The 26,540-nt window shown below is 37.6% G+C and overlaps 1 protein-coding gene across 4 annotated transcripts in view; it reads right to left on the reverse strand.

Moving 5' to 3' along the window:
* Nucleotides 1-26,540, reverse strand: part of f (forked) — a 470,851-nt gene that overhangs the window by 101,771 nt on the left and 342,540 nt on the right. For all 4 annotated transcript variants that reach the window (XM_065230982.1, XM_065230983.1, XM_065230981.1 and 1 more), the window contains 4 exons: nt 14,050-14,517; nt 13,737-13,983; nt 1,626-1,927; nt 1,218-1,569 (listed from right to left, as the gene is read on the reverse strand). In XM_065230982.1, coding sequence (XP_065087054.1) covers nt 1,218-1,569; nt 1,626-1,927; nt 13,737-13,983; nt 14,050-14,517 — 1,369 coding nt within the window. The remainder of the gene's footprint in view (nt 1-1,217; nt 1,570-1,625; nt 1,928-13,736; nt 13,984-14,049; nt 14,518-26,540) is intronic.

Raw genomic sequence — 26,540 nt, forward strand, 5'->3', positions numbered from 1 at the left:
GAGGCAAATGAATCATGTCAAATCATATCAGTATAATAAATGAGGTCAATTAAGCCTGTTTGAGATGATTCCTTTGTCATTAGTCCACATTGGCACCGATTCCCGTTGCTTCGGAAACCGATTTCGTGAATCTGGGAATACGGTACGGTTGGCTATATCATATTACCACATTTGCATCGGTTCCAGGGGTTCCAGAATCTGGTTCTATAGGCCTCGTAATATTCGTGGCAAAATAACCAGGGTAATAATGATAATCAATTTAGAAAATAACCATGTTGCATGTCAAATCATGTCAAACTGATAAGGTAAGATCATTGAAATCAGTTTATGGTGTATCCGATGACATATGACCATATTGGCATCGGTTCCTGGGGTTCCGGAATCTGTTACTTCAGGCCATAGTAAAATTGAACTGAAATAATAATGGAGCAAGTCAAATTATGCAAGCACGAATGCGATACAGAAAATGCACAAATCCTGGTATACAGTACTCGGTAGGGTTTTTTTTTTAATTTTTTTTTTTGGGTCGGAATCTGGTTCTATAGGTCATAGTAATATTCGAGGTAAAATAATCATGCTTCATGTCAAATCATGAAATAAATGGGCAATGAAAACTATTTGGTGAGGTCATTGAAAGTATACCATTTTAAATCCGTTCCGGAATCATGAAATACAGGTTGCATCATGATAGATTTTGATGTGAATGAAAGGTATGGACTGCTTCTTCGAGGACACAAAAAAAAAACGATGTAGCCGATGGGTTCAAGGTACTCAATATGACTCAAGATATCATAGTTCCAAAGTTCTTTTGATGTCAACATCAAAATCACAGAATTCTGAAGCTCTGCTTTTGACATCGCCTTTGAGTTACACTGTGCTAGATTAAGAAATACTAGGTGCGGGTTGTGCTTAATAGGCCGGAAATGGGGTAGTTAACCCTATCTAGCATTGAGTAGTGTTTCGATGTTCCACTTTGCTAACTGAGGAACGGTCTATGACCAAATTACTTCCAATGTAACAACATCTAACATTGGAGCAGACAACTACAACCCTTAAGTTTTCGAGTAAGTGAAATCGAAGACGTTCATGCTGAAGCTCGCGCAGAAAGCTTGGGTTTAAAAATATTTCATTTAAAGTGGAGAGCTCAAAATTCGATCAACGATCCGCCACGGAAAAAGCTTAGTTGTGATCGCGAAAGCACTCCTCGATGAACTTACCTTTATTTTCGTTTCCTTTCATCGACCCACTACGCTTCACCTGCTTACCGCCGATGGCATTGGCCTTACCGTTACCATTCACCACAGCGCCTCCATTCGGGAGAGAGTGGCGCTGAGCAAGTTTCGTTCGCTCGTGTGTATCTTCTGGTGAGCAAACACTTTCGTAAGCGTTATCATTTCGCGATGATGCTAGGCTTAACTCGTGGTTCGACTGATGATGGCTGGCATTTTTGTTAGCTTTGCTAAGGTTCGTCGTTTTGTAGTTCTTCGGAACATCGTATCGATGTTTGGTCTGCTGTTCGTACAGATTGTTTCGTTTGTTGATTAACATTTGTTCCTTGTTGCTTACGGTCTGAAAATATATTTTAGACATAAGTTATAGTCAACGTCTTAAGTAAATTAAACAACCTGATTAGTAAGCTGCATGATGATGTCGTTGCTACGGTTTGAGCTTGCACTGGCCGATCGACTGTGTGAACCGCTGTCCCGAGATCGGCTTCGGCCAGCACCAGCTCGCGTCTTTGTTCCATAGCGAGCCTCCTCTCGGACCAGATAGATGTCCTCGTAGTCGTGGTCATGCGTGGATTTGGAGTTGGATCGTTTTAGTTCGGGAGGCTTTCGTTCGACACCGGAATTGGAAGAAGACACGGATAGGTCTTCATCTGAACCACTTGCTGCCCCACTGCTGCTGGAGTGGACTTCGACTTGAACTGAAAGTATGAAAGACATGTTTTGTTGAATGCTTGAATTATATGTATAATAACATTCATTGATCATTGTAATACAATAATCATAAAATCAAACAACATGCTTGGCTTTATAAAATGATTCAGCTGTCATTTTCTGGACCCATATACAATTATAAAAAAGTACTGTACAATTCTTATGTGAGGTCAATGCTGGAATATTGCAGCATAGTTTGTTCACCTTTGTTAATGAACAATTAGAATCAGTATAAAAACTATTCTTATTATTTGCTCTTCATAAATTAGGTTGGATAAGATTAACACTTCCATCTTTTAAAGCTCTCTAATAAAAGAAAAAAAAAATCTTTTGAAGCAAGCTGCATACCCGAGCAAAGCGGAAGATCAAATTGAAATCAAAATTTGCTGTTTATGATGTAACTTATTTTGAATACTCCAGTTGATCTCATTCTGGTTGACTTAACGGTTAACACAGCAAAAATGAGAGCAAAATTTTACACTGTTGAAGCAAACGGAAAACTAATCCTGCTTTCAATGAAATCAATTTGATTACTGATTTTGCATTCGTAATGTTTGACTAAATACGGGCCTGAAGTAAATGGTTACCATTCATGTTTCTCAAGCTGAAAGACTTGGGCTCCAATCTCACCCCGGGAAAGTCACGAATGACCTAAAATGTGTCAAACAAATCAAATGAACAATAATCATTAGTTCAACGACAGATGAATTTGAATTAAATTTTAAACAAGACGTAAACAGCAATTTAGTTAAGCAAGTTAAGTTGCTTTCATTTAAAAAGTCTTGACTGCATAATGAAAGCACAATATGATATCAGACTTATGTCGTAACATTTGAAATCAAAATGAGTTTTCATTATGATAGGAACTGCACACTTTAATATCAATTTGCTTTCATTTTGTTAACCGACTTTGCTCGGGTACTCATCAACATTGAAACATTAAAAATGCGTCGTAATTTTTAAATGGTTTCATTTGTAAACTATATCGTTTCACATCAAATTGACTCAGTAGAACTCGTATCAAAATTACAGTTTTGCATACCTTCTTGGAAACTGTGAAATCGAAATATATTTATAACAACCCACCATTGTACAAATTATGGCTGCATATAATAAGAATGTTGACTTTACAATGTTTTTAAGCTTTTTTAGCGAGATTTTTAGCTCGTTGGCTAGTTCATCTCGTAGACTTTACAATGACAAAAACCAAATTAAATCAGAATTTTAATTACAGTCGTACACGTGCAAATAATGCATTATGCGTAATTTATTGAAAGCAATATTTAAATAAATAAATAAATATATAAATAAAAATAAGGTTACCGGTTGTTATAACCGCTGGAACCATAATTCGATCAATTCCACGATTTTTATACTTTTAGAATTTCATGATCTAGAAAAAAATAAGCCACACTACCGCACTAGCGTTTTTAACACCCAGCGTCATTTCATTATTTAAATCCTACACGCTAACCCTCAAGTACCCATTAATGAGTAAAAAAGTACGCATTTCGAAGAAAAGTGGCTTAATTCATGAAATGAGTAAAATCAACTTTACTCAAAAATCATTATAGGGCTCATGATCATCAATCATAAATACGTCAAAATTCAATTTAAAATGGATTAGGTTACTTTATTAAAGAGACTGGCTCGTCTCTGGAGATTCAATTTAAAATCATCAAACAAAACTCAACTTCTAATTATCAAACATATCGATTTCTTCATTCATAATAAAAAATTGTTTATTTAGTGGATGATGAAAATGTAACCAACAAACAAATTTCAGTCTGCATTGTCAGCTTTATATGATTCAAGGCACATAACACTCAATCGGTTAACCGATTATCTTGTTCTATGTTTCATAGTTTTGACGCTAACAATATCAACAAAATCTTTAATTTTTTTTTTAGTTGTGACAACGATGTGGTGCTACAGGTGCACCTTGCTCAGCCTTATACGCAACGTATCTTGTAAGTTGCTCGGCCAGGGAAGATTCTGTATCCTAGAAGTGCAATAAAAAGTTTAAAAAATATATTTGACGATTTATACTCCCAAGCTCCGCTTGTTTCTGCGTTTTTAAAAATGGCGTCACTTCGCACTGAATCAGTTAGGAATAATTTTTACTCATTTTTATTGCAGAACATGTTTTAAAAAAAGGGGAAAAAGTACACATTTTTCAATATTACGAAAATAATCATTTTTTGACATTTTAGAACCAGTTCAAAAAATGTGTACAAGATACTCACTTAATAAACACAATCGTTTTTTTCTGAAGTATAGCCAAAATAGGAACTTATGGCCAATAGTGGTGCACTTACCCTATACGTTTTATATGAAATTAAAGGAAGAAATAATACATTCTTCACAAGCATGCTTATTAATGGACAAGACAAGATTCAATCCTACACGGCCATTGAATCTCACACATATTTGAGTTACGTTCGTTCGCACAAACGTAGGTCACTCAAAGTCTGAGGAAAATTTTACTCAAATATGAATAACATTTACTCATATTTGAGTTAAAATTTACTCATTCTATGAGTGACCTACGTTTTTGCAAATTTGTGTGAACGCAACTCAAACTAGATTAAGGGTTCCTTTCCTTTACATTAATCAATTAATGTTTCTATTTTTTTTTTCTTCGCTAGAAATCGAGACGACATTGCCTCGCCCCCTTTCCGGAGAATCCCGTTCGGACTTTTTTTCTTTTGCTTTGTTTTTATCATACCGCCCCGTTACTGCTGCACATGACGCAAAATGCAGCATTCGAAACATGCAGGCGAAAATTATACGTTCATGTGTGTTCATTGCTTTTAGCTCAGTCTCCTTACAGCGTTGCGCACGTTCGAAAACGGTTTTTTGTAGATGATGCATGCGTTTGCTTCAAGTATGAGAAAAATGTTTCCTCGCCAGATGGTTTGAATTCACGAGATAAATTCTGATGCTATCGTTAATGGCATGCTATACACGGTCCCAGACATATACAGGATTGTGAGAAATACAATTTGAATTTGAAAAGTGTTAATTATACATGGTTACATGCATTAAACTTCCGTCAACCAGGATAGTAAAAGTGAAAGCTGGTGACCGAGCGGACAAAATATTTTATTAATAATTGTTATTCCTTTGGCTGGTCAGCTTGGTCACCAGCTTTTACCAAGGGCCCAAGACAGAGGCTAGGCACAAATACGCTAGGTATAGCCACGTAAGACATAATTACCGATAGTCGTTTTATTTCGCATTATTCAGAATCTTCGTAAGGTTTTCCCCTTTCTCCAAGTATCGATCGAATTGGGAAAACCCGTAGCCAGAATGGTTCTCGCCGATACTCATTCAAGTTCTCAAAGACAAACGAAAAGCACGGAAGAAAAAGCGCCGGAATGGTACTCCGGAGAACATTGCTTCTTACAAACAACTACTGGGAACGTTCAAAGAGTTACACAGAGAAGCGTATCAAGAATACATAACTGGGAGAATGGGATTCAAGAAAATCCGAAATCTGTTTGGAAGTTCGTGAATAGCAGACGTAAAAACATCGGAATTCCGGAAGTGATAAAATATGGAAACAAGACTTCTACCAATGGACAGGATTCCGCTGAACTTTTTGCGGAGTACTTCAAGGGTGTTTATCGGAACGATCATTCAAATGCAATCAACTCTCCAGTCAACGAAACCGCTGATTCGTTAATGTTATATCGTGAATAAATTTTTTTTCCTTGATTTGTTTTCCGTCGATCTTGTTTTCCGTGCTGAGCACCAATGCTACCGACGCCAGGGAGGCAGCTCTCACACCTGGACCCTACCTATCGATCCATCAACTCATGAACCGGGGACCAACGGCTTTACTTCCCTTTCGAAGGAAGGCGATTGAACCCAGGCCTGCTGGGGTAAGAGGTAATCAAGCTTACCACTACACCACCGACACCGCTGTCGTGAATAAGTCAGACAAGGTTTGTCGGATCTAGACTCAGGAAAGTCAGCAGGACCAGACAGATTTTCAAATAAGTTTTTGAAGGAATTCAAGGATGAGCTCGTCGAACCCCTGTCTATCTTTTTCAATTCATCGCATTGGTCTGGTTATTTCACGCCTCTATGGAAAATCCCGCACATAACTCTAACGTTCTGATGCTGAGAACTAATGGGGTGTATCAATTCAGTACACGATGCCAAAACTGTTCGAGCGCCTTGTCTACCTCCATATCAATGAGAGAATTTACGAGCGTGTTTCAACAACACAGCATGGGTTCTTCAATGGAAAGTCAGTCGTCACGGACCTGTGTGAATTCAGTTCCTTGGTCACGGATTACATATCCTAAGGGTACCAACTCGACTGTGTATATACGGACACGAGCAAGGCCTTTGATGTGGTAGGTATAGATAGTATAATGCGTGCTGTATCTGATTTCGGTATCAATGGAATGTTGTTTGAATGGATAAATACATATCTACAAGCCAGGATACAGTATGTCAGGGTGCTCAACAATACATCCAGCTCCTTTGGCGTCCATTCAGAAGTTCCGCAAGGAAGCCATCTGGGTCCATTTCTTTTTGTCATGGTTATGAATAAACTGCCCGCATTCATTACTAAGACAATAGTAGTCATCTACGCAGATGATGTAAAAAATTTCCTTAAGGTGAAAGTCACCAATGACTGCCAGCTGCTTCAACAGGCTTTGCACAACTTCGAAATATTGGTCGTTGAAAACGGACTTTGTGCGCCGTTATGACGTACACTAGAAGAGTACAACCGATAATGTTTGACTACAGGTTGGGACATTCGTCATTACATCGGGTAGAGAATGTTCGGGACTTGGGTGTGACGATGGATTAATCCTTACATTTAATGATCACGTCAACATAGTTGATAAGGAAGCGCTGCAACTCTGCTCTCACTCGACGTTCTGCCGAGAGTTCACTGATCGTTATGCCTAACTATCCTCATTAGCCTCGCTAGGTACAAACTCGAATTTGCGAGCGTGGTATGGCGAACACAGTATGCGATGCAAATTCATAGGCTAGAGGGAATTCAGGAAACATTTCCAGAAATTTGCCTTGAGAAACCTTGGATGGAGTTGAGAACACCAATACCTTTGCTGTCTGGTGTACCTCGACACAGTCAGTACGAGACACAAGACCGCCGACATAATATTCTTCTGCAGCATACTGAGCGGACGGACAAGGAGTCCGTTCCTCTACGATTGTGTACGATCCTCCGTTGAGGTCAAGAAACTACACGCAGCACGAGCTTACAAGCACGTGATAGACATGAAGAACATTAGGTATAAACAGGGTGGCCACTTGGCTCAAAGACTTCTCACTGAAATGGTTTGGGGGGGTCAGAAGCACCCTTCTTAAATATGAAGCCATTTGGTTCATGGGAAGGGGTTATTTAAAATCCTTAAAGTTTGTATAAGAAAAACCCCGAAAGTATATATATGGGAAAACTAGACACCTCGGCGCTTTTTGAAATCATGAAGTTTAATAGGTTCTTCAGGCCGGTGCCGGTGGTATAGTAGTAAGCGTGACTGCTTTCTCACTCCAATGGGTCTGGGTTCAATCCCAGCCGAGGTCGGTGGGATTTTTCTGAGGCATAAAAATCTCTGGTCACGTCTTCCTTCGGAAGGGAAGTAAAGCCGTTGGTGTTGAATGGGTGCGATATCCTACGCAGGTGTGGAAGCTGCCTTCTTGCATATTCGATTACCGTCAATGGATGGCAATCGATGTCCGTCGGTGATTGGCACTCGATTGCGGAACAGTGACCAACGTTAAATAAACGAATGAAGAAGGTGAATAGGTTCTTCAAAATGCCCTGGAGTTAAGATATTGAAATTCTATAGACTCAATGTGGTTTGATACGCACGGTTCGGATATATTCAACACATCATCAGAACTTTGTAACGCTTCATGTTAACATGCGCATGATATAATGGTAACAATAAGATATTTAATGCTCTCTAAACTATTCTGGAGCTAAGATCTTGAAATTGTACAGGTTCAATGAATTCTTGAACAATGTCCTGAAAATTATGTGCCATAAAACTCAAAAAAGCTTCTTGACAACATGCACATTTCAGAATGGTACCATTAAGATTTCATTCGTCTTCAAAATATTCTGTAGATAAAATCATGAAGATCTAAAGGCTTAATGAAGTATTGAACAATGTCTTGAAAATCTTTATGAGAGAGTATTTTAACGACATTCACATCATCAACTTATATATTTTAAGCTCTCCAAGCTATTGTGGAGACAAGATCTTGAAGTTTTTCAGGCTAAATGAAGTCTTGAACAATGTATATAACCATTATGAATCAATGAAGCTCAAGAGAGCCTCTTTAAAGATATGCACATCAAGGAATGGTATCAATAAGATTTTTAATACTTTCCAAACTATTCTGGAGTTTTAATCTAGAAGTTCTAGAAGTTCAATGAAAGTCTTGAATAATGTCCTGAACATCTTTATGAGTCCATGAAGATTACGAGAGACTTCGGCGAATGGATTTAGTTTCAGTGCATACCTGCGTCAGAGTAAAAGCTTATAGCGTGTTTATAGCATGGATTGGATAAACTCATATCTACTTAACTTGCTTAATTGGGTAAAGTGTTCACACCTCCATGATTTATTGGAATTCGAGAGTGTGCTGCCAGGCTATAGGCACTGAAAGATTTCGCATGCAAGGACTTTTTACTTAGTGCAGGAATTTAAAAGTTGTTGTTGGAAAAACTGTTTGAATTGAATTTTGTTTCTAGTGAAGAATTTAATAATTTTCAAAAATTATATTTTTGAGAAAAATCACTTAAATTTTTCATGTATTATTGGTGTTGGAAGAAATGCATTATATTTTTTTCAAGTTTCCCGTTCAAAGCATTGATTGATCAGCCGGTGTCGGAGCGAGGCCGGATAGTGGTTGATCTTAAGATGTTGGTCTATTATGCTGTTCAGCAATGACGGTGATAGGTTTGAACTGAGTTTCCGAATCCGACGAACGAAATTGATGGTCATGTTCATCTTTATGTGTAACGGGTGGCTGTAGAGGAAATCCTCTTGCTGAGCCGATGCCTTAAGCAATTTGATTATATGATGTCGTGATAAAACTGTTGAATGTTTTATATAGGTGAAATAGTTTGTGTGGGTGGCTATTGGACACAGACGAAAAAACGTGATGAATTCTAAACGTTAAAACGTTAGTTTTACGATAGATAACAAAGGAAATATGTCATTTACAAATGTTAATTGTTCAACATGGGGTAAATACATATAACTTTTCATGTTTCTATTTGAAAGGGCTATAATCAATATAACATAGATCATTTTTTTTTATAATTGGGTGTATTTTTTTTTATGAAAAGAAAACAGCATTTTTTTTGCGACACATGTGTACTACACATTTTTTTTAAATTTCTCGAAGATGCCTTTCATAAGAAAATTTAAATATAAAAATGTTTTTTAGGAGCACCCTAAGTAAATTCTAAAAGAATACTCTAAAATGTGAACGTCAAAAAAAGAAAAAAAAAACAATTCTTGGAATTTCATCAAAATAACTTAATTGGTTAGTGTAACTCTTTATTTTCAAAAATAATAAAGTTGATTCCAGAGTTGCTTCCACTCACTTGCTATGAAAGCAGATTTTCTGAATTTTGAAATAATTAGATGTTATAATGATATTTTGTACATGTGGGATATAAAAAGGGGTTGAAAGGCAAGTGTTTAACACATAAAAACCTGTCAGTTTCGCTTCCAAAGTGTTACAATCAGCGATTTTATTATTCGTAAGCGTTCACTCAGAGTGAGCGCTCGCGAGTCGTAAAATTGCTTATTGTGACTATCTGAAAGCGAATTTGACTGGTTTTATACACCAAACTCTTGCCTTTCAACCTCTTCTTGCATCTAACAAGTACAAAATATCAAAATAAATAACATCTAATGATTTCAAAATTCAGAAAATCATTTTTATAGGAAGTTAGTGGAAGCAAGCCTGGTTGGTTCATGAGAATCAACTTATTTGAGAACCATCTCTACACAAACCAAAAGAAAATACTTTTTAAGCTTAACAACTTCACCAAAGACGTCTTAATATTGAAACAGCAGTTCTAGCATATTTTGTGTACATTTGTCGTTAGGGTGGCTACCTAAAATCTATCTGTAACTTTATAATTTTAATTATATAAGGAAAATCATTTTCAAGAGACTGGTAGGTAGGAATATGTTGACGTGATATCCGCTATGTTGGAAGCCGAGAAATCCTTTGCACTTCCACGAAAAATCACTGGGATTTTGGATAAAAGAGTTGGGCTTGCAGTAGGATTCGTTTTGGTAAACGATATGCTGAATTGATATCCTAACGATCTTATAACGCGAAGGAGCTTGAAATTAAATCCAAGGTGTTCTGCTCAGTAAGCAAACACGTCTGCCACTAGGCAAACGAGCTCTTTGTATTGCAACAGTAATTAACAAGGCTTGAATGTGGAGCGGCCTGATAATAAACTCATGATGTTCTTCTCAGTAAGCAAAAGTGGTCGCTCTAAGGCCACCAAGCCCCTCATATCACATAATACCATCTATGATCGAGTTGTTGTCGTAACCATACAAATAACAAGATCCGAGTACCCGCGCGACCTTGTGCATAACATAATTTAATAAAACATCAAAATAGTATAATGAGAGAGAGAAGGATTAGTATTTTCCATTTAATTCCACTACTTTATTTGCTAATCCTTGACAGATACGCGTATTTCGTCTACAATGTGCAGACTTCTTCAGTGTCTTGTACTAATACTCGACTGAAGAAAAACATCGCATTTACCGAATATATATTAACATAGGTACATTTTCACTTAGAAACTACACACCAAAAAATTCTGAATTTTACTGGCGATGTAAACATCCATGCATGCAAACATTCATACATGTGAACTTCCTTTTCACGTAAACTAGCAGCTTGCAAGAAATGTTGCAAACAAAAGTGGACGAATATTGCATGACATGTCTCATAAATTTACACGATCTATAATCTAAAATTGTATGATATATGATGCTCCATTTATGTGCATCATAGTAACGGAAATTTACACTACTTTTTTTTAGCTGTGTAGGTAAACTTAAATTTAATTTTCTATAGGAACAGGTACTCCGCTGCTTACTCGTTGATGTGTCCTAGGTAGTAACTTGAAAAGCCATGTGTGTCCGTTTCCCCCTTCTTGTGTGAACTTTTCATGGCCAACTTGGAGACAATCCTGAAGGAGAAAGGACTATTACCAAACCGTTGGTGGAGGTTTGTTGACGATATCTTCAGCGTAGTTAAACGGGAAGCCCTTCCACAAATTTTAGATGAGATCAACAGAATTCACAAGGATATCAAATTCACTCACGAGGTAGAAAAAGACGGGAAACTCGCATTTCTCGATCTTCTAGTCATCAGGGAATCGTCATCATCTTCCTCGCTTGAATACGAAATTTACAGGAAACGAACAAGCACCAAAAGAGTTAACCCCTATACTTCCAACCATATGTTCCAGCAGAGAATGGCCGCCTTCAACCACATGATTCATCGAATGCAGACTCTTCCACTCAGCGATACAGGAAAGGTTAAGGAATTACAGTACATCTTCGAAACAGCAAGACTCAACGGATACAAGGAGACCACAATCCAGGCAATCATCGATAAAAAAGCGAGAATTCAACAAAGGAGATTATTTACAACCCTCACCGCAGCACCTGAATTATTGAAACGAGTGTCCGTTCCATTTGATCAAGATATTACTTGTAAGCTAAGACCACAGTTAAAACAATTCGGATTAGATTTAGTTTTCACCAGTAGACATAACAAGTTGAAATCATTGTTAGGATCCACTAAAGAGCCAGTTAATGTTTTAGGTAAAGCAGGTGTATATAAAATAAGCTGTAATCATTGTAACAAAGTATATGTAGGACAAACCAAGAGAACTTTAGCAACTAGATTCAAAGAACATATAGAACATATTTAAGGCCAAAAAGCAAGAGGAAAAAGGCCTAACATATGATTTCAAATCAAAGGTTGCAGAACACATCTTCACAGCCCATGTAACATTATTGGTTTTAAGAGAGTTCTGAAGACCATGATTTAGACTTGTAGCATGCTTTAAAACCTCGATAAAACTTGCAATGTTACTTGGGAGAGGACCACCAACTATCGACGGAGGACATCACGATTTTACGAACCGTATCTACACCATGGAAATTGGATGTTGCAGAAAGCCTCGAGATCAACAAACAACGTAATTTAACTTTACTCAACAGGGATCAAGAAAACGGACACACATGGCTTTTCAAGTTACTACCTAGGACACATCAACGAGTAAGCAGCGGAGTACCTGTTCCTATAGAAAATTAAATTTAAGTTTACCTAGTTTCTAAGTGAAAATGTGCCTTTGTTAATATATATTCGGTAAATGCGATGTTTTTCTTCAGTCGAGTATTAGTACAAGACACTGAAGAAGTCTGCACATTGTAGACGAAATACACGTATCTGTCAATGATAAGCAAATAAAGTTGTGGAATTAAATGGAAAATACTAATCCTTCTCTCTCTCTCATTATACAGGTATTCCACTAAGACGCCCACATTCATCAGGATCAAAATAGTACACTTAAAGTATCATAAGTGACTGAACAAATCACTAACAACTTTTCCAAACACAACGCAGCTAGCTGTGCGCCAAACCTTCATCCAAACACAACTAATTAAAATTACAAGAGTTTTAAGCAATTTTTTAGCTTTATAAACGACATTACTAATTCTTCTAATCATTATTCTAACTTAACCGAACAAAAGATCATGCACGGTCGAGGTTATATCGCTGGGCAGCAAATAGATTGTTTTTAACTGAAAAAAAAACTCACGAAATCCTACCATGATCCATGACGCATGTTTTTAGTATTTCATAAAAGAGTAATTTCCAATTATATATACTTTATTCAGTCAAATTGATTTTATGTGAGTTTATAAAATAACACATCGCTAATGCTTTCGTATCATTTACTTCAAGCTGTGTCCTTTCAAATCTTATCATTTGTGTGTATTTCCCCATGCTAAGTAATTTACATTTGAAAATGGCGTTTTTTTTTTTAATAAAAGTTACTTTATTCGGAAAAGCTGTGTATTTTAACAAGTCCTAAAAGTTTATTCGACTTATACAATTTACTACTACATTGGTCAGGTACACGCTATTTAAATTCAGAAAAATTTGCACCAACATGGGAACGTTCAGAAACAGCTTTGCTAAAGAACTTGTGTATTTATTTTCAAAAAAGTTAGTTTTCGAAAATCACTAAATTACGAAAACTTCACTAAAATCACCAACCGTCTAAATATCACAGCAAGAGCTCTAAGACTACTATTACTACTAAATTCACATTATAGAGTATTTTCACAGAATTGAAAAAAAAAATGACAATGAATAATTCAAAAAATGCTCATGGAAGCGCCAATAATATGTTTGTCATGGAAAGGCTTCATAAGTTTCACATTTTCTTTCGGCTCTTTGGTATTTTGTTGAAATACATATGATTTATAAATGTTTGTAATTCATCATTCAGTTTTTCAATTAGAAGGTCACAACTGTACGGAACATTGGACATATTTGTTGTCTATTGCAACTTTGGAATTTATTGATGCAATCCGACAGTTGATTTTTATTAGATTGACAAAATTATTCACTTTTATGAAAAATGTAAATAATTTATATGCCGTTTATATTTTCACCAAACATCAAAACTAAGCCTGTTCGTACACAATTTTCGTGCAATTTAATATCACTCACCTGTCATTGCTCTGGAGTTGACGTTCCGTTCGTCCTTGGTGCTGCTGAGGTCGGAATCGAACAAGTCCTTCACCCGATTGTAGATCACCTCCTGTGGATCGTGCAGGAAGAAGGATTCACCCGACACGCTACCACTGGGGCTCGGAGGCGTGGTCGAGCCGTGTCGCATCGGATTGATATAGACGCCGTCATTCGGTGGCACTGTTCCATAGTAACTGTCCGGAGACTGACGAGTGTACAAACCGTCCTAAAATTGAAAGTTTTTGCTGATAAAACCAAACTGAACCACTTTGAACGCAACACAATTTTTCACCTTGGTTTGCCTAATCGTTGGCGGATGTAGGTAGAATGGTTCCGAGTCTGAACTACCCGAGGACGACTTGGACATCATCGTATTATGGTTTGATGACGATTTGTTCTTATTGTAGTGATGGTGGCTACTTGAGTGCTTCTTCGATATCCGTTTCTGCTGCTGAGGCGTAACCGCTAGCTGTTGTTGCGATCCGTAAACATCCGAATGTCGTTGGGATTGTTTAAGTTGTTTCGATTCGACGTAGTCAGGTTCACGGTTTCCGTGCTGTACCAAAGCATTCAAGCACTCGACCTGTTGATTCTCTGCAGCGTCATTGATTGGACTTTTACCGTACTTGTCCAGAGACAGTTTGGCTCCGTGGCTCAGAAGCCACCGAACTGCGGTCAGATGCCCGCGGGAGGCAGCAAAGTGAAGTGGAGTAGCACCATCGCCGTCACGTAAATTTGGATCGACACCTTGATCTTCAACCTGCACGAGTAAATTGAAAAGAGGCCCGATATTAAATCAAAACTGTATTCAGCGCGATATTGACCAGCAGCGGCGAGTGTGGAAAAGCGTGTCTAATCCCGAGGTAAAACCTGCTGCAACTGAATCAAGACCTAATTTTCCGCAAGTTGCAGCAGCTCTCTTCGGGACCTAAGCTGCAGTAACCGTCGGAGAAGCATACGGACGGGAGCGAATGTGGAAGATAATGATCAAAAGAGAGCAGCGAAAGCGGACGGTGCATGTCGATTACGTCATGATAAACAAATTTCTTCTTGCTGGGATTGGAAAACTCTCTCAACAGCGACGTAGTGGATGGATGATATGATTGATCCCTTCCAAGCAGATTTTGATCATGCATTTGAAGAACTTTTCTTTTTGCTCATATTCATACAAAAAATACCTCTATAAGGCGTCATAGAAGTATCTCAATGAGCTTGTACAAGTAGGGTAGAATGGTGCAAAACGCACCATTTAAGCAAAATCGTCTGGCGTATGGAAGCTAAAATCAAGGAGAAAGTAATAGTGTATGGTTCATTACCATGTTTTCTACGATGATTTTTCATGATTTTTAAGGTATTTTATAAATCGGTTTTAAAAGGATAGTGGGGCAAAACGCTTGATTCATGGTGCAATATGCACCACAACATTGGGGCAAGACGCACGACAGCAGTGATTCATGAAGTAAAACTTCTAAAAAATATACGAAAGGTGAATTCGTTCCATTCTTTTGCGAAATATGCTGTCAAAACCTTAATTTGCAGTCGATGATTTTAACAACTGTGTCATTTTTGCACAAAATGCAATTTGTAAAAGGAATCAGTAGGTTAACATATGATTTGATCAGGAAACTTCCAGTTGAAAACAATCACAATCCGTTACCCGGAAAATGCATCTGAGGAAAAGTTATCGTTGTTATTCTGTAAGTGGGCATTTCACCCCAGGGGTGCATTATGGGATGTTCTCCCTTACCTGATGGTTGAACATTCCTCCCCTCTTTTCAAAACATTGAGCACACCTGTGTATTGTTCAAGTAGACATGCGCAAGTCCGAAGAACATTAACGAATGAATGAATCAGATCGTGGGCATACTAATCTCTCTATGCTAGCCAAAGAAGAGCCTGTTTTTGCTGTATCTTTGCAAATCGGCAGGAACTAGTGCAGAAGCTGAGACGATAAAGTGCTATCCGCTGTACAGTTAGCACTAAATTGCATTCACAGAAACAAATCAGCACAAGCATAGGTTTTGTGTAGCTATCGGAAAGTGGTGTAGTAAACATTGCTGACTGTTGTTATTCCGATCTTTCTGGCTCACATCGAAGCGGAGTAGAATCTACCCATCACGATGGATGGTGGGCTCACATTGGAGAACGGTACACTTTGTACCACCGAGCAGCCAGCCAACCAACTGACCAGCCGACCAGCTAACCTACAACAACAAAAACAATCCCAGAGCAACGGAGAGCCCAATCGGTTAAAAGTGTACGCATGTGCGGTGTTTGCGGTCCAGCTCTTCTTTTATCGTTTCAAAACAAGAAATAAATTATGTGCGGCTGGTAATTGCGATAAATACCATGCATATACGAGAAATTTTGCAATATACGAGAATGTTAACGATGAATGGGTAACATACGGCAATTTTCTGTTTGAAGAATCCATAGTGAAAATCATGATGGATGTCTGGTTGGAAATGTTTTGATTATTTGAATTTGAGCAATTGAGAGAGTTAGAGAGGAAAATACTATAGATGGTAAATGAGTTCCTTCGGTCTGCAAGTGTGAATAGGAATGACGTTCCTTCTCCCACGAGGCTGTTTCACGAGAACAATAGGTCTGTTCCCGTACTTGCTTTTTTGCCTTTTCGGTAGGTTGAGATATGAAAATCATATGCTGCAGAAAGTACGGAAACATATTTTTAAAATTTGCTGTACAGAATCTTACAGTAGATCTGGAATCATTGTGTTTGTTTAGCGAGAAAGGAAATATAATCATGGATATATTCGATTCAATATTTCGTGCACGAGCGCAGAAAACTTGGTATCTAAGAATCACTTTGCTAAGAATAATAATAATAAAACCTAAAGGCATCATACAGTACTAGCAGTGATTTTTTCGTCGCTCAAAAAGAGTTCAAGAAGTTGTAACTTTTTTTGTAGGGCATAGATCTAGTTTTCAGAATACTAAGCACATCTTTTACTTAACCTCTCTTTTTCAAACGGATTTTTATAAAAAAAAAGTGTTTCTGCTCCAAATGACTGCTGGGAATATCTTTTGTATTTTTTTTATAAAAAAAAATCAAAAGCCTCCAAAGGGATACATACGTTGGTCCACCCAACCAAAGATTTTTTATCGCTCTCATATATCATGACTAAGTGCTTCTAATCTTTGGGGGATCAAGTCTCCCCTAACTGAGTTTTCAACTCCAAGTAAAACGTTGTTCAAAATAAACACCATGATTATAATTGGTTCTACTTATTCACAGCTTTGAGATGAGACAATTTCATTCGTTTTGGATAAATATCCAAAAAGTTATTTAGAATTTTCATGCCTGACCAAAAAAAGTCTAAGGGAGTGCAAAAAATACTCCTCTGAAACATATGTATATACATTCCACAATCTTACGCAAATAACCCCATAACATTACCTTCCGTCTAGATGAAACTTTGTGGAAACTTATCTGAGAAAAAACTGCTCTGGATTTCGAGAAAACAGAGTGAATTAAGTGTGTTCAGTGTCTCCTACCATTTTATAAAGAATCTCAAAATGTTTACATGAATTTAGATGATAACTGTTCTTTGCGAGCAACGTTCCGAGCGCTTCGCCCATTTTAGGGTCGCAATATGAGTCCTACCCTGGGAGGGAGAAGCAGATAGCACACACGGAATTCATTGTATACTTGCTCTTCTTGTCATGAAAAATTGTGCCGTTGAAATCAAATCAAAACAGGCGTAGCGTGTTTTGCTTTGATCGTGTAGTGATTGTTTGAGATTGTTCAGTGTGCAGTGAGAAACTGTATTTTTCCGTTTGGTATTTTACTATGCCACTAGATCTTTTGACAAAACCTTGGCTAATGGTATCTTTCAATATTGATTTGTGTGTATGTTGAATGAATTAAAAAGAAACGGTGTCCCATTGAATAAAATAGCTGGAAACGACAGTTTGTCACAAATTACTTTACGCAAGATTTCAATACCGCCTTGTGCATTATTGTTCAACTGTACGAAAAGCATCATAAAATTGCTTGGCTACAAATGACAGTTCGTGACAGCAGCTGTCTGGCTGCATTCGACGTTCCATTTTTCTCTCTTCGCGACGCTCCCTCAGGTCCTACCGAGAGGACTATTCGCAATGTGGTGAAAAAGTTCTAGGAAACTGGTTCGGTGAACGCTCAACCACCACCCATACGTCAACGGAACGCAAGGTCTGCCGAGAATATCGCCACTATATGCGTCCAGGAGAACCCATGGCAGTCGATTCCGCGCCGCGCACAAGAACTGGGTCACTCGTAGGCTTCCACGTGGCGAATTCTGCGTCGAGACTTGGGTCTGCACCCATGCAAGATCCTATTTACCCAAGAGCTCAAGCTTAACGTTCATAGACAGCGCCGTGTGTTCGCTGAGTGGGTTTTGGAGCAGTTGGAAACAGACTACGAGGACCATTTATGGATGAACGGGTATGTGAACTAGCATTGGGCGATCTTGAAGCAAGAATCGATCTTAGTGAATCGATTTTTTTTTTAAAATAATCAATTCTCCTATTTAATCAATCATTTGGAATCGATCTTTTAAAATTGATCTTTTGAATCGATTCTTTTTTTCAAAACGGCACAAATTTTTTTTTACAAAATAACGGATCATAGAAAAGTTGGTGCAGATTATCGCCAAGTTCAGTCTAAAGATGATATAACGTTACATAAGCTATCCTTTTATGACACTTCAAGCTGAAAATTGCATTAGGTCCTAAGTCACATTGATCGATTCTTTTCATTGACTTTCTCTTTCGTTAATAACTTGGGTATAGAACCTTTTCTTGCCATGTTTGTCATATTACAAGATGGATAATAGCCTTTTTCAACGATCTGTGAGCTGAAAATAGCTGGGAATGTCTTAACATGGCCATGAGGATGCAAAGAGAAAGTTGCCAAAGAGAATCTGTCAATTTTACCTAGGACATAATGCAATGTTCAGCTTGATTTCACTTATAATAGTAATTTAGTGTGATGATTGATATCATTTAGAAATAAATTGTGTTGTACGTACGCAGAGTTGTGAGTGCAACATACATACATGATGAAAATATAGTAAATGGCTATTTTGATTACATTTCACATGTGGAAGTTTTTGCTCAGGATAATTGATTAGGTGAGTGATTTAACAGGTTATAATATTCATTTTATTGGTCATATTACGTGCTAGTTTTTGTATATAGTCTGTTAAAAGAAAGTATTATTAAGTGTATTGGGTAATAAGAACAGCTGACCATGTTATTGGAACCGAGTTATTAACTAAAGAGAGAGTCGATGAAGAGAATCGATCAATGTAGATTGGTCTATTTGAAAGGTGACGCAGGAATTGTCAAATTTGGGACAAGACCAATCCACACGAGGTCCACCAAGTGGCAATGCATCCCCAGAAAGTAACAGTTTGGTGTGCATTTTAGGCCCGAGGCGTCATCGTCCGTACTTCTTCAAAAACGACGCTGGCGAGGTCATCATCGCCAACGGATAGCGCTATAGGTCGATGATTACCGACATCTTCTGACGAAAGGTGGACGATATGGATGAACAAGACGGTGTAACGTACCACACAGCGCACGAAACAATATTCTGCATGAGCGATTTCCGGGCATGGTTGTTTCGCGCGGAGGCGATGTCAACTGGCCACCAAGATCGTGTGATTTAACTACGCTAGACTTATTCTTGTGGGGTTATGTTAAGTCGCAGGTCTATGCCAATAAGCCACAAACCACCGATGCCCTCAAAGCCAACATTACTCAAGCCATCCCACCCAAGCGACGCCGAGGTGGCCATTTCAACGATGTCATATTCCATACACAGGCCTTTCAATCGGAAAATAAATCTTGTCAATGTCACACAGTTTGTTTTATTCAACTTTAAAGATAGTAAGCGCTTAATGGAAAACCCTTTAGAATGCTCGTTGAAACAATCTCCAACACTCTTGGTCTGTAAGATTTTTCTCAGATCTCTGTCCGAACTGCCTTTAACTCTTTATCTGTACCTTGGGATCAATTTGACCCTAAATTCAAATTGCTGTATCTTAACGAAATTGCAATGGATATCTGATATTTAAAATGATTTGCAAAATAAATTGAGTGCACTTTTTGTTCGAATTATAAGACTATTTTGAAGGCGTGGGGGGGGGGGGGGGAGGGGGAGGATTAGTCATTGTAAAAATATACACATGACGCGGCTTATTTTGATGTTAGAGATGTTTATATATCAAGATCTCAACTATATAGGATGTTGCTTCCTTCTGCAAAGATATTTAAGAATAAAAGATCTTCAAAACTATAAAGAGTTTATGACATAATTTTCTCACTAGATGGGGCTTAAACGAAAAGCAAAGTTATCTTAAGGAACAGAAGAATTCTGTTCATAATTCACTCACCAGGCATTGCTAGTATGACATTGATTTTTCACTGTTTGCCCTAACTTAACATCTAGACTAGATAGAAGGTTCCCGTCTTTGGCAAAGTTGTTCAGATGAACTTAATCTTTTTGATGGTAAGGAGTTCAGTTCAGAACTAATTCACCAGGTGGTGCTAGTGTGACAATAATTTTACATTGTTAGCCACATATGGACGAGATATAAGGTTTCCGTCTTCAGCAAAGTTGTTCAGATGAACAAGACCTATAATAAAATAAAGAGTTCAGCACATAACTCACTCACCACTTACTCGTGTAATATTCATTTTGAATTAAGCTAAAAAGCTTAACATCTTGAAAAGGTAGAAGGCTTCCGTCTTGGGCAAAGTTGTTCATTTTCTATTGCAAACAGTATAGCTCAGAATTTACTAATCAGGTCGCACTGTTGCTTTACGTTGCTTCGAGTTTCTTCGTTTCACTTGACATCTCGCCTACACGGAACCAAAAAATTACCCAAAATTAAGTTCTTTTCACTCATCTCCCATGTTCCGTTCAATAAGCTAATTTTCAGTAAACCGCTTACAATATTGCTCCGTGAGCAGGATGTGATCCCTCCCGAAATTGCAGTGTAAGGGCTGCACCCGAGTGTTTCGTGTTTTGCTGTGTTGATTGCGCAAACCACTTGCTATATGTGCACATCCCAGTCCCGTTGGTCATCGTCCAGGAGGGATCTTACGCAGGTGAGCAGCGTGCGATTGGTCCGCTCAGCAGCGTTGCACATCGGTGTGTAAAAAGCGGTCCTCATGTGGATTACGTTGTATCTTTTGAGCAAAGTTTGAAATACCAGTGCGAGAAATTGCGATCCAGAGTCCGCAACTATGATCCTTGGCGTTGAAAACCGAAGAAACACGTATTGCTCCCAAAAATCAGACATCTTTTGGACTGAACGAAATGGTTCCGTGATGACGAATTTAGTTATCCAATCAACAATCACTAGGAGTACCGTATTCCCCTTTTTCGATCGTGTGAGAGGACCTACCCAATCGATTGATATCAGCTCCCATAATAACTGAGCAGGTTTGGGGTTTCCTAGTGTGGGTGTCAGCGTTGTATTGGGTGCTTTGCTGGCTTTGCATACGTCACAGGCTTGTACATATTTGCGGATGTCCGTTGCCAGTTGGGGCCAGTAGAAGTCTCGTTGAATGCGATGAAGTGTGCGATCGCACCCGAGGTGAGTTGCTGTAGGAATATCATGATATCGGTGTATGAGTTCCTGACGTAGATACGTAGGGATAACCTTCTTCCAACGATGACATTTGCCTCCTGTTTCGACCTTCATGAAGCAGTTTTTATATAGATTTTCTCCGATGATCCTGATGTCTGGAAAACTATCCGAATCCGATAGAACCTCCTCCATCAGCTTGTCGAACCACGGATGTGGAATCTGGAATGACATTTGAACTTCCTTTGCGATACTTTATATCGAAAGAGTACGCATTTATGCGAAGAAACCATCTAGCTAGTAGTGGTGTGGGATTTTTCATCGTCTTCAGGTAGGTTAAGCTTGAGTGATCGCAGAACATTGTGAAATGTTAGAGATGAACTAGCCTAAGGCTAAAAATCTCTTAAATAAAGAATTAAAAAAAAAAAAAACATTGTGAAATGCGTGCCTTCGAGGTATCCTCGGAATTTCTCGATAGACCGGATCACCGCAAGACACTCTCTCTGTGTCACTGATGAGAGTTTATGTGAGAAATAGGAATTTACTTTCTCGCCTCCCTCGTAGTGCTGCGTTAGCATTCCTCCTATGGCAACGTCACTTGCATCACAGGCAACTGCAAATGGCTTGGAATAGTTTGGAGTTGCCAATACTGGTGCCGAAATGAGGTGTGATTTGAGTGACTGGAAAGCTTTCTCACATTCCTCTGTCCATAAGAATTTTGTTTTTGCTTTCGTTAGTTCCGTTAGCGGGACGGCTGTTTGCGAAAAGTCTGAGCGTGTACATTTGACTACGGCAAAAATAATTACTTACTCGTGAGTATTTTCTACCAAAAATTAAGTTCAATTTACTCAAATTTGAGAATATCTCAGATACTCACTAGTAGCTTATTGAACGATAGTCATGAGAAAGTCGAATCTCTCGTTCCGTTGTTGACAACAACAAAAAGTGAGAGTGGAAGCAAAACTCAAAATAACCCTAAATTACGTAAAAAGAACTTAAATTTAGGGTATTTTTTTTCTCTGTGGTATAAGGTTTCTTTTTTTCAGCAAATTTTTTAATATGAGCCAAAACAATTAATCATAGAGATTGCTAGAGCTCAACTTTATTATAAATTTTTGCTTTTATTTAACATTTTAACTAATAAGAATATCGCTCTCTTCAGCAATCTTGATCAGAAAAATATAATCCATTAGTTCCCAACTCTGTTCAGAAAATTCCTGGCATTCACATTTAGAAAGAAATGCGCAATTCAATTTAAGCTGTTGTTTATTTAAAATAATTTCTCAAAAATAAGAAACGGTTTATATCAGTCACTTTTGTTCATCATAGGTCTTGTCCATCTGAACAACTTTACCGAAAACGGGAACCTTCTATATTCAAGATGTTAAGTTAGGGCAAACAATCAAAGTGAATGTCTCACTAGCGCTGCCTGGTGAGTGAATTATGAACAAGATTATTTACCTTAGGATAGGTCTTGTCCATTTGAACAACTTTGCTGAAGACAAGAACCATCCATATGAGCAGGATTTGTAGATAGCATTATGTAAGGTGTATTTAAGATGGCGCAACTTGATCATATGCGTTTTAGTGCCATCTAGTGAGTAAATTCTGTCATATAGAGGAAATGGATGTAATGTCGGCTCAAATGCCCCTAAATTGGGCCCATACATAAATTCAGCAATCGACTACATTTTCAATAGCGACCAAAAATATCCATTTGTACCGTTCATCTAGAGAAAATTGATAAATGGCATATTTTTAGCGATGGGCCCAATCTTAGATCCATAGGCCAACATAAGAGCCATTTCCTTTACTATCCATATTTTTGGAGTTTGTATTCCTGAATATTTTTGCACAAGGAAGCAATATCCTATGTGGTTGGGATCTCGTGATATAAAGGTCTCTAATACCCCGTACAGACTATGACTTATATCACGTAATATAGGCTGTCTTGCAATGATCACTCATACATAGGATTTGCAGTGAAAACTAGATGTATGAGTGCTCATTGCACGACAGCCTATATAACATGATATAAGCCATAGTCTGTACAGGGTATAACATCAAAATATACCTCTATGAGAGATCCACCACCATAAATAGACTCAGATAGTTTAAACTGGAAGTACTTTAAATTTATTTTACAATACATTTGAATTTAAAATCCGTTAAACCTTCGTTGAGATTTGGCAATTTGAATTTTTAGTCAAATTGACCCCAAGGTACAGACAGCGTAATCCACATTAGTTTAGTTTAAAAATCACGCAAAAGTTTGACGTAAAATCACAATATGCGAGCTTTACGTTGATTACAACCTTTTATAATGAGAGTAAAAGAGCCTCTTTAATAAATAAATCTAATCTAATTAGAGAAAATACCATTTTTAAATGCCAGTAAGCTATTAAATGATGACAAACATTACACTCTAAAATAAAAATGTGATGAACAAAATTAACTCAATTTGTATAATGGACTGAAATATGATCAGGTTTGGTTGGTCTAAATAAGTGAAGCAAAAATAAAAAGGTATAACTTAGAATCGGAAAGATATTTTTGATTGATTCAATTCAGTTCAATTCAATCATCTTATTATCAGAGCGTACAATTATTGAGTGCTTAGGCTGAGTGTGGAGACACTGCACTATTCAATCCATTGTTCTATGCAGACCGTTTGTACCAAACGGTAAAGGACGAGACAATGAAAGAGCCAACAAAACATTCAGTCACTCACGAACAAGCGACTCACACCGCTTGCCTTCGCTCACACAGCATGTAATTGAGGCATTTTTTTTATAGAAAATGTACGCTAAGTTTTTTAAAACAAGTAGGGTATACGTCCCTAACCTCGGTCTAATATGCAGCCATCGATTACGTTTTTAATCATAACTCATCAATGAATTTACCTGCAAACGATATTCTACTGCTAAATGGTATGCTTAGATATGCTTATCATGTCGTTTGCTATCAGAAACCACGAAAAGTTGAAAAACTTACTTTTTTTAAGACAATAACTCACGAGGGAAATGTATGTAATATGGGTCTATTGTCCCCAAATTGGGTCTATTTATGGATGCAACTTCGTCCTATCTTGTTTGATCCTCAAAAAAACGCTCTTGGTAACGTTTTCTGATGTATTTTTTTTTATCACTATCACTGTTAACTTAATGCTCTTCATTCCTCAAAACATTTCTTAGAGAAAATTTTACGAAAACTACATTAAATCACTCAATTTAAAAATTAAAAATTAAAAATTTCGCTTATCGTCTTTTGACCGCAGAATATCTAAATCAGAACATTGTGATGTTCATTATACAGGTTTGGCAGAAAAAATCTCCCTTCCTGTTCGTTCCTTATCATCCAAATGCAAAACAACATTGTTGACGTTACTCTTATTGCTATATGCTGTCAAATGAATTTCATGGGCCATAGTTAGGAACATAGAAAAGAAATGTGTCCCTAAAGTTGGGTCCATGTTTTACTTGTGAAAACGTTGTTAAACAATTAAAATAAACATAAAATATTCAAACAGCAACTGTAAGTTTTACGTCTAGTGTGTATTATCAGGTAATTCCAATCAATAAATGCCATAATCAGGCCATTTGATGATCGTCAGTCAACCTTCCCATCTTAACCTTATAAGTCATGGCGGCTAAAAACTCCGAACATTGTGATATTCTCAACCAGTTTTATTACTTACGAGAGCTGAAAATGTATTGAAATGTTGTGATATAAATTGATTTGTGTGTGGTACACATTTATCAACCATCAGTGATCAATATTTTCCTTATTTTTTGTGTAATATTCCTTAATTAATTATTTATTTGCGTGATAGGCCGAATGAAAGGACTAGACCCACATTACATACCGTAACCCTATTAGATACCATCACGGAAGAATAAACGTGCTGACTGAGCTAATGACTGAGTGTTCGGTTGTCAGTGACTCTTTTACCTCTCAATTATTCAGACTCTCACGGGGCAGTGAATGATGAGACAGATGGCAGTTCATAATGATATGCAAATGACTCATTGAATCTGACTGTTCTAAATCAGCGCGACATTAATCATATGTCAAATTGTAACTTATAACTTGGTTATACCATAGAGGTAACTCTAAGACCAGAAGCTTCCGAAGAAACGTGCTCAACTTTTTGGCTCAGCTCTGGTACTATCTTCGGTCCCAAGCTATTCGATGCACCCTTCGAAATATAGGAAAATCCACGAGCCTCCCATTGTATCTGTCAAACTTTCATAGCGAATCAAAACAAACATAGTGTGGTACTAGAATTTTTACTGGAATGGGGTACGTTATTCGATTTGTTTGGGACCGTTAGGATCGTTAGTTACCACTGGTTATACTATTGGGATACTACTCATTTTTGAGTGTTTTAAAACATTGAAATCAAAAACTGCATCAGTTTGGACCAGCCCTTCTTCATTGTATGCGCCCCTTGCATATACCGCACAATAGCGCACAATCAATCAACATCACTGCACAATAGATGAAGAAAACGCAGGAGAAACTTAAAAACACGTCTGCACTGGTCGACTACCGATCCGGTTCCTTCAATATAAACCTTTGTTAGATAGTCATTCTTAAAAATGGATTTCGAAGCTTTGCCCTTTCAACCTGTTGTGTCTCTCGACCTTTTGTCTTTTGACTTTTTGTCATAGATTCTGTATTAGTAATAAACCTGAATATTTTTAACCAGCATGTTCTATGCACAAACAAATACCTCAAACTCTAAATGGTTTGCTATTGTTTGTATTAAGTTTATAGTAGGAGGCAGGCCTGAACATACTCAATCCAGTTAAAATACTACTTTTCAAAATTATGAAACTATGAGATATTATAATAATAATGTGTATATGTGACGAGGTAAAATGTATGTATGACACATAAAACCTGTTAATTTCACTTCCAGAGTGTCACAATTAGCAATTAGCTACACAGCAAAAAATAAATTTTAATATTACATCCAAGAGGATGCACTTCAATCATGTCGAAAATCTCATGTAATTTTTATGGCCACAAAAATAAACATATGTAGTAAAAGCAGCATTACGTCAGTTCATGCACAGTATTTATGATAATTTTGTCCTTTTTGGCAAAAATATTACACCATATTTTTGACAAGATTGAAGTGCTATACATCAAAATAATTGTTTTACTGTGTACAACG

The sequence above is a fragment of the Ochlerotatus camptorhynchus genome, unplaced genomic scaffold (assembly GCF_037179485.1).
Source record: "Ochlerotatus camptorhynchus isolate MF236.1 unplaced genomic scaffold, CSIRO-AGI_Acam_v1.1 ptg000336l, whole genome shotgun sequence".
NCBI classification, from domain to species: domain Eukaryota; kingdom Metazoa; phylum Arthropoda; class Insecta; order Diptera; family Culicidae; genus Ochlerotatus; species Ochlerotatus camptorhynchus.